Source organism: Octopus sinensis, unplaced genomic scaffold (genome assembly GCF_006345805.1).
Source record: "Octopus sinensis unplaced genomic scaffold, ASM634580v1 Contig11232, whole genome shotgun sequence".
NCBI lineage: Eukaryota > Metazoa > Mollusca > Cephalopoda > Octopoda > Octopodidae > Octopus > Octopus sinensis.
In genome coordinates, this window is record NW_021832284.1 from 17446 (window position 1) to 27500 (window position 10055).

The following is a 10055-nucleotide window of genomic DNA, read 5'->3' on the forward strand; positions in this document are numbered from 1 at the left end:
ATATTTATACATTATTTTATTTATATATATATATATACGTAAGTACATGTATAAATATACATTTATATATAAGTATATATATTTTTTTTTGTATATGCTTATATCTATATACGTATTTATATATATACATACATATGTATATATATATATATATATATATATATATGTATATGTATATATATATATATATATATTATATATATATATATATAATATATATATATATATATATATATATATGTATATGTGTATATATATATATATATATATATATATATATATTTATATATATGTATGTATATATATATATGTATATATACATGTGTGTGTATGTCTGTGTGTGTTTGCGTAATGCTTTGCAGTATTTAATCTGCATCTACGTTCTCAGTTCAAATTCCGCCGAGGTTGTCTTTGCCTTTCACTCTTTCCGGGCCGATTAACTTTCTATTGTTCATATCTCCCCAACAATCATTGACTTATTCTGTTCAAAGAGATTTTAACCCAATATTTGCATTCTGTTATTTATATCTGAATCTCAGGCAACGAATTTGCAGAATTGTTACTGCGCCGGGCAGAATCGTTACTGCGCTGAGTTCAATTTCCTCAGTGGTTGAATTTTGGCTTTCATTTTCTCAAAGCTAATGAAATAAGTACCAGTTGAGCACTTGGGCTGACGTAATCCACTTTCCTTCCACAAAATTTGTAGCGATCTGCCAAAATTTGTAACCATTATTATAAAAATAAAGCCAGAGAGCTGGTTCAATCGTTTCTTCACCGCAGAAATACTTAGCAGAATTTCGTCCATCTTGGCATATTGGATCCAGATTCCGCCCAGGTCAAGCAGTGCCTCTCATTCTTATCTAATCAATAAAACAAGTACTACTTGAAGACTGGTCCCCATTTTATCAACTTACAACCTCACAAGAAATTATTGGATTTCGACTAAAATTTGAAAAGTGTATTACAATTATACTTGAAAACAACGAAGAACAAATTATTTGCCTAAAATTACCAGTTCAATGAAAATGCATTAATAATAATTACAAAACCTTTACTCACCAGTGTGAACACATTTTCCGTTCTGAAGAATGAAATTTTCCTTACAAACACAGGCATATCTTCCTCTTTCAATTCCGCAGTGGCTGTTTTCACCACAAGGAGTGATATCTTCTGTTACGACTTCGTTACCAGGTTTACATATTTTCTTTGTTTTACAATCTGCTGATATAATTTCCTCATTAACCTGTAGGTAAGTTTCAATAAATTGAAACCTTATTATACCAGTGTATATTTATGGACTGAACATTTAATGAAACTTTAAAATATTCCAGTAGAATATTGATGGTGTTTCTAAGACTGAAGCTCAAAGCCTTGTTTTATCACGTATGATAATACATTAGAATACGCTATCATTGATAATCCTAGTTTAATTTCTGTTAGTGTAACACGTGAGCTTTTATATAAAGAAAATATACATCGTGACCAGATGGTCGGTTCCAAAGTAAACACCAACAGTAATTAATTTAATAAATGATAACCTATCCATATCTTTTATGCCTAATGGTATTTATTATACAGCCCAAAGTCTGTCTGAGTCTGTGTATATGTGTGTCTATGTGTGTGTGCGTGCGCGCGTGTATTAGTATCTATTTTCATCTATGTATACAAATTTTCATACAGTATTTTACCTTCATATATATCTTGTTGTCGATACAGCCGCATTCTGTTTCAGGTACACACTGTTCACCACTCAGAATAAAGCCTTGTCTACAAACACAACCTTGACTGGAACCTGTGCAATTTGGTGATCTATCAGCGCACGAAGGTTGACAGCTGCTAGTCTTGTATTGGAACTCTTCCTTTTCCTTGCATTTCATCGCTGGAATAAAATACAATGGAGAATCATAACAAACAGGTATTTTCTTATAAATAGCAAAATATTTACGAGGAACACAATAACTATGTCGATAATATGTAAACCTTCAGTGCAATGTTTTGGGAATCAAACAAAATATCAAATATTTGTCTGAAAATTTATGTATAAGAAACAGGGATGGATCGAATTCGAAAGTAATAATCAACTTAAATTCTAATAAATACAAATCAAATCTACCAAGTCTCTACAATATATCGAAGAAGAATTGTGTCGCGTATTCAGTAAGGTTTGTTGAAAAAAGGCTGATATCTATTCGCAAATTTCTTAAGTAATGCACTTGGAGGCATTTCAGAATTCTATACTTCGTTATATATACATACAGAAATACGAGGTCTGATCACTAAGTATACGGACTGTTGCGATAGTAACGAAGCTAAACCACGTAGACTGAAGCCGCTTGGCAGGAATTCACTTTGGATACGGTTGTGCAAACTCATGAAGTATTAAAGTTCTAGCTCACTTCTGCTGTTTACAGCAGTTCTTGGAATGGACGCGTGTAACATATGATCGTCGCATTGACCATGCCAGAGAAAGTTGTCATGGTGATACCAGCTCAGAGGTCGACGGATAGTTGCAGACAGTGTACGCACCGCGCACAAATGTACGAGTGGTCCAGATATTTGCTTTGGCTTCGTTACTATAGCAACAGTCCGGATACTCACTGATCAGACATCGAAAGTTTTTTCTTGAGTTTATGAATTAGTGTTATCTAAAAGCCCAAACAGTCGAACAATATATATTCGAAGGATTTAGCAAATATTATTTCATAGTCTCTCGAAGAACTGAGATGTAATTCGACAATATCTTATCTTGGACACATCAAGATGTAATGCGCCATATATCATGTTCTTAGAGGAATGTAAAGAAACAGTAAATCTTACGGCATTGTGATATTTCTCTCCAATTAACGAAAATTCCCACACTTTCGCATTCTGTAGCAAAACCTTCAATGATTCGACAGAAAACAGAGTGGTGGTTCGTAGGATCATTGTGATAACTACAGACATCGATTCTACAAGACTCCAAGTATTCTTCTAGATGCGAAGCTCCGATCTTTTCAATGCAGGCTTCAAAGATTTTGTCATTCATTAAATCACATTCTTTTGTCTGCTCCTTTGAACAAGTCGAATTAACATCATTCACTTTGCATCTGAAAATAAAAATAGAAAGCGAAATGATGAAGTTAAGAATAGTTGTTATGATGTATGATTTCTCATTTGCTAACTAGAAACCATGCGTATTTTCTGAGTAAAAACTTACTGGTGAGTTAATTAATTATGATTCACATCTCTCTACTTTTGTTAGCATCTGATGTACAACAAAATTCCAGATGTCAAATATTCCCTTCATCTAAAATCTTACCAAATCATCCAACATTCTTAACTCATTTCTTGCCTTATATATAAAAACAGAAGCAAATAAACAACCCATATGCAAGTCATGCATGCGCGCATTCTTTGATCGTCGATCAGCTCGATTAGAACAGTCCAATTCTTTCTCTACTCTAGGCACAAGGCCCGAAATTTTTGGACAAGGGGCCAGTCGATTAGATCGACCCCATTATGCAACTGGTACTTAATGTATCGACCCTGAAAGGATGAAAAGCAAAGTCGACCTCGGCGGTAATTTCGTAACACATTTCCTCCGCTTTGACTGAAAACTTTCAAAGTTAAAACATAAATAGTTATTTCTACGACAGGCACAAAATCTGAGGTTTGAGAGGATGGAGTAAGTCGGTTTCATCTCGATTTCTACTTCCTTTATCGAGTCTGAACAGATGAAAAGCAAAGATGTCTTCATCAACGTTTCAACGCAGAACGCAAAAAGCTGACAGAAATAATACTAAACATTTTGATGTGTGCCGTAACGGAAACTATTTTTATTTATGGCTGACCATCTTAAATAACCATACTTCAAGATTTCAGCACAATACCAGCGGTTTATCGGTATGGGTGCTAATCGAAAACATTGACCTAGGTTTTGACTGGTAATTTTATCGACCCCAAGATCAGAACGTATGGAACCCAAGGGAACGCCGCTAATCATTTTTTGCCACGCTCTAAACATTCTGCCAGCTCACTCATTAACCGTTCTATATTAGTTTTATAACCCCTAAAACTGACTCAATAACTGCCCATGGGCATATAGCGTAATGGTTAAGAGCGCGGGATTCTAAATCCAAGTTGCGAGTTCAATTCCTTTGAATAATAATAAGAAGAAGAAGAAGAAGAACAACAACAACAACAACGACAACAACAACATAAGCAAAAAAATACCTTTGTAATGAGAACCAAGGGTTCAAAATTCTACGGAAACGTTGTGGTAACAACAAACAAAATCAGGAGACATATCCGTCTAATGTAAATAATGTGAATAATCACAGATTAACGTGAAAACAGCTAAATCTTGATAATAAGACATAATACTGTGGCATATTCATTGCGCCATTTGATACGGGGGGCGTTCAATAAGTAATGCCCCTGACCCACTTCCCATAGCAGTAGAGCAACGAAACTTTATTAGTCTTTTTCTACATAGGAACCACCCAGAGTTATGCATTTTTCCCATCGTTTGATGCAGCTCTGGAGACCATTTTTTGTAGAAGACACCAGCTTGGTCCTCCAACCTCGACGTGACTTCAGAAATCAAGACTGCATCATCTGGGAAACGCTTTCCTTTCAAAAACAACTTCATGGCTGGGAAGAGCTGAAAATCAGAGGGTGGAAGGTCAGGAGAGTAGGGGGGATGGGGGAGGAGTTCATAGCCGCACGCCTGTGCTTCTGATCTGGCGACAAGCGAGTTGTGGACCGGAGCGTTGTCCTGCAGGAGGAGGATGCCTTTGCTGATCTTGCCCTGCCTCTTGATTTTGATAGCTTCTCTTAATTTCCTCAAAAGTGAAGCATAATAGGCTCCTATAATTGTGGTACCCTTTGCCAGGAAATCTGTCATCACTACTCCGTCCTGGACCCAGAAGACTGTGAGCATGACCTTGCCAGCGGAGGGCTGAACCCTTGCCTTCTTTGGAGGAGGTGAGTCACGGTGCTTCAACTGCATTGATTGGGCTTTGGTCTCTGGATCATAGTGATGGACCCATGTTTCATCCTGTGTAATCAGTCTTTTGAAAAAGTTTGACTCATCTTCTTGGCACTTCTCCAAATTCATCCTCAAGCACTCGACGCGTTCTTGCTTCTGGAAAGGTGTGAGCAACTTGGGAATCCATCTGACAGACACCTTTTGCATATGCAAATGGTCATAAATGATAGTTTCCACAGACCCGGTACTAATTTTGACCTCATGGGCTATTTGGCGAATAGTTATGCGTCGAGCTTCTAAAATGTCAGCCTCAACTTGACGGACAGATGCCTCATCAATGGCAGAAAGGGGCGACCAGATCTGGGAGCTGTTTCCACTGAGTTCCGACCATGTTTGAATTCACGATGCTAGCGTTTTACAAGGTCATATAATGGGGCATCATCACCATAAGTTACTTTCATTTCATCAAAGTCTCCCGTGGTGTGCGTCCTTTCAAATACAAAAACCGGATCACTGCTCGACACTCAACAGTCTCCATTTCACACTTGACTCAGTTCAAACACCTGTAAATCAGAAACCACAATTAGTTCAGAGCTGTAATTTGCCAATTAATCTATAGAGATATAAATAATTGCACATGCAAAATTTCAGCTAGATCAAACAAATGCAAGTGGGTCAGGGGCATTACTTATTGAACGTCCCTCGTATACTATCAACAATTTACATAATATTTATTTTTGATTTTGGAGTTTGAGAAAGAAAATAATCATTACTTTGTTTCGGGTTTATCACTGTCATCTTCAACTTGATAACTGGCACCAATTAAAGAAAATTTATTTGCTTTCTGAGAAACATCTTCACCAGATTTCGGACGAAAGTCATCTTTTTCTCCGTTACAATCTCCACAGATTCCAGTCAGTTGATCGGCAAATATTGGTGGTAATGTAACAGTGACTCTATGTCTACCATCAAACATGATCTTCAAACCCCATTCAGTGGTAACTGTAATCCACCCGACAGAGTACGTGGCTGAAAACTCTTTATAATTTCTTACGGGTAACGACTTCTCTTCTGAATTTATCTGAAAATTAAATTCAAGAAAATAGGACAGGTATGGAAATCAAGTATTTTTTTTTATATATAATGCATGTATTATTTTTAATACTTTACTTGATTTAGTCATTGGACTTTGCCCATGCTTGAGAAGTTTAGTCGAACAAATCTCAAATCCTTATTTGTTTTTCATGTCTAGTACATATTCAATTGATTGCTTTTTTGTACGGGGGCGAAAAAAAATAAAAATAAAAATTAATTTTTTTTTACAGAAATAAAAATAAAAATATAAATAATTTTTTTTACAGAAATAAATATTAAAATAAAAACAAAAAATAATAAAAAAATAATAATAATTATATATATATATATCACGTGACCGACCAGACCATCAGATGTTGCTACACATCGCTGGTCACAATGCGTTCGCATTGTTTTAGCATTCGAATGACGCCACCCCGCTGGCTAAGCGAGCAGGCCAACATATATATATATATATATATAAATTTATATTGGAAATAAGTAGACTCTGTGTCAGCTGCTGACGTGTTTACCAAACCACAAACTGAAAAATATTTTGTTACTATTCCAACGATTGGAGATCATTTGGTTATACTCTTGTATTATTTTTTGTATGGCAAATCCTACGAACCGTCATAAATCCTATTATACATATTATGATTAATTCCACATTCTATAAATTATTTTATATCTATTTTAAAGCATAATTTTTTTTTTAAAGTTTTAGCTCAGAGCTGCAGCCATGCTGATGCACCGCCGTTTTGCGCTACACTGTTATTACTAGGGGCCTCCTCTAATATGTGGGACTTGGTGAAGAATGGAGTTTGATATAGCTACCCTCATTTGCACCTCTTGCCGTGAGGTAGGCTCATCTGGGACTCTCGACATGAAGAGGTCCAGCTTTGATTTAAAAACCCCTACATCTACTTTGTGCTAATTTGAACTAAATTCAAATAGCCGTATCTGCTAACGCAATTCATTTTGTCTTGCGTTTTATCTTTCCCAGCTTCCAGTGACTTTATGTTAAGTTTATATAAATACTTACCATTGCATGCTTTAGTTGAGAATGTCGATGATATACTCTGTAAGACATCAAAACTATTCACTGAAAATACATATTTCGAACTCGGCTCGCTACCAATTGCTTTGAGTTCGGTATTCGAAATCTTTTTCCCGACTCCAAATTTATACAGCATCATAATATTGTTTCGTTATGTTCAATATTACAAATATTTCTTTCCATAATTCTTTCTCTTAAGAAGTTTAAGGCTTACATTTCTTTCATTAAGTCCAAGATTTCGATTATCTTCGATTCGTTCCTTGGTTCCAGTTGTTAAGTGCGTGGCATTCGAAAATACAACGTATCAAGCAGAATAATCTTTTGGATTCTTATACATTTACATAACTATAGGGTAAAGAGAGACAAAACGTACGTACCAAGATTTTGTTAGCTGGCAACAGACGAATTGTGAAACCAGTGAGTTTGACATCCACTAAACGTGTGCAAGATATACGGTTATTCCCTCGGTGTTCGTTCTTTACTTCAACAGAAAAGTAGGTATTATTCGATCCGTTCTTAATAGTAGCCAGTGTATATTTGCATGTGCCCATGAAATGTATCAATTGTCCATCGAACGTATCATAGTGAAGGTCACCAGACACTTTACATATACATGGTTTCGAAGCTGAAAATATTCATTATATAAACTTGTAAACATTATAATATAAGCCCCTGAATAATGCTTCGAAATGACAACATAGGTGAAATGTATATTTAAAATATTCGTTTATTATCATCGTCGTCGTCGTCGTTACTCTCACCACCATCATCTACCTCATACCCATTATCATCCTCACCACGTAACATGTTTCTATTATTATTATTCAGTAGTCTTATTTTTATAGCGTGCTTTCACTTCACTATCGAGCGCAGCTTTGTGTGCCTTGGGTATGTGCTGTGGTTTGCTGTGATGCTCTTATTCTTACTGTATTGAAAGTGTTTTACATAAGATGTGTACTTCAACAGAAAAGTAGGTATTATTCGATCCGTTCTTAATAGTAGCCAGTGTATATTTTCATGTGCCCATGAAATGTAGCATTTGTCCATCGAACGTTCTGTAATGAGGGTCACCAGATACTCCACATCTACAGGGCCGCAGAACTGGAGAAAGAAACCAATTATGTCAATGGAGACTTATAGCACAGACAATGGCAAATAAAACTGACCACAGTTGTTCATTTTATTGACTGCTAGGGTATGAAAAGCTTAGATAACTCGGAAGGAGATTTAATACTCTGAAGATGCAAAGGGAAATAACTTAAAACCATAAAATGTTTATCCCACTCAGTATTTACTGCTATATGCCTAGTGCTACACATTTAAAAGAAGAGCGGAGATAATTCCGTGGATCCTGTATGTGGTTGATACTTTATTTAATCCACAACATAATAAAGAAAGGTAATATTTACTCTGCCCGTATTTGGATTCAGAATGGAGACAGCAACTAAATGCTGCATGAAGTTGAGCGTTCTACCAATTCTGCCCATCCTTTGCCCGATTATAATAATGACTTGTATGACTTTTATTACTACCTCAGTCAATCTAAATGTATATATTTGTCGTTACCTGTCAGAAATAGCCTTTTTTTATATGCAACGTGCATTTTCGTTGATTTTTCATATTTTACCCTTACATTTCCACGTGTATTTTATATTTTCTTTTTGTAACATATTTCTACTATATATATATAATATATATATATATATATATATATATATATTTATTTATTTATTTATTTTATAGAAGGAGCTTCTACAGGACTAGAACTGTTTCATTCAAATGAAATCATCATATATATATATATATATATATGTATATATATATATATATATATATATATATATATATATATATATATATATATATATATATATATATATTATATATATATATATATATATAGTTCATCCAAACAAGAAAGCACAAAAAAACACAACAACGTGAGGACGTGGAACAAATATATTTATATAGCTTCAAAGCAGATTTGAATAATTTGAATTAAATTCAAATGGCCGTAACTGCTAACTCAATTCATTTTGTCTTGCGTTTTATCTATCCCAGCTTCCAGTGCATTTTATGTTAAGTTTATATAAATACTTATCTATTTCTTTACTACCCACAAGGGGCCAAACATAGAGGGGACAAACAAGGACAAACAAACGGATTAAGTCGATTATATCGACCCCAGTGCGTAACTGGTACTTAATTTATCGACCTCGAAAGGATGAAAGGCAAAGTCGGCCTCGGCGGAATTTGAACTCAGAACGTAGCGGCAGACGAAATACCGATAAGCATTTCGCCCGACTTGCTAGCGTTTCTGCCAGCTCGCCGCCTTATATAAATACTTATATAAATACTTACCATTGCATGCTTTAGCTGAGAATGTCGATGATATACTCTGTAAGACATCAAAACTATTCACTGAAAATACGTATTTCGAACTCGGCTCGCTACCAATTGCTTTGAGTTCGGTATTCGAAATTTTTTTCCCGACTCCAATTGCGAATATCATAGTTCCACTCTTTTTCACCTTTTCAGCTGCTTTTACTGTCAAGACCTGATTATTTGAGTTTCCGTCTGTGATGACAACTGCAATATTCAACACATCTTTTCGGTCACCAGACATTGCAGTGAACGAAGAATCTTTAAGGTAATTTAAAGCGGCATAGGTGTGTGTCCAGCCTCCGATGTGAGCTATTCTGTCAATCGCTGTGTTTAAATCAAGGATATTCCTGAATTTATTCAAATTAAATTGGTTCTTTACATTGGTGCTAAATGTGATAATACCAACTTGGACAGCATTTGATGATATTGGAAAAGTTGAGACAAGTTTCTTGACAAAAGTTTTCATCACTAGAAAATCCTTTTTAGAAATGCTTCCAGAGTCGTCTAATACAAACATGATATCTGCCACAGCATTTCCACACGCTGAAACTAAAATGAAATAAAAAT

The 10055-nt window shown here is 35.3% G+C and overlaps 1 protein-coding gene across 1 annotated transcript in view; it reads right to left on the reverse strand.

Moving 5' to 3' along the window:
- Nucleotides 1–1051: 1051 nt before the first annotated feature.
- Nucleotides 1052–10055, reverse strand: part of LOC115228874 (transmembrane cell adhesion receptor mua-3-like) — a 106353-nt gene continuing 97349 nt past the window's right edge. Inside the window, exons 16-21 of the mRNA XM_036499038.1 lie at nucleotides 9465–10037; nucleotides 7481–7728; nucleotides 5743–6050; nucleotides 2818–3086; nucleotides 1689–1879; nucleotides 1052–1243 (exon numbers count right to left, since the gene is read on the reverse strand). Coding sequence (XP_036354931.1) covers nucleotides 1052–1243; nucleotides 1689–1879; nucleotides 2818–3086; nucleotides 5743–6050; nucleotides 7481–7728; nucleotides 9465–10037 — 1781 coding nt within the window. The remainder of the gene's footprint in view (nucleotides 1244–1688; nucleotides 1880–2817; nucleotides 3087–5742; nucleotides 6051–7480; nucleotides 7729–9464; nucleotides 10038–10055) is intronic.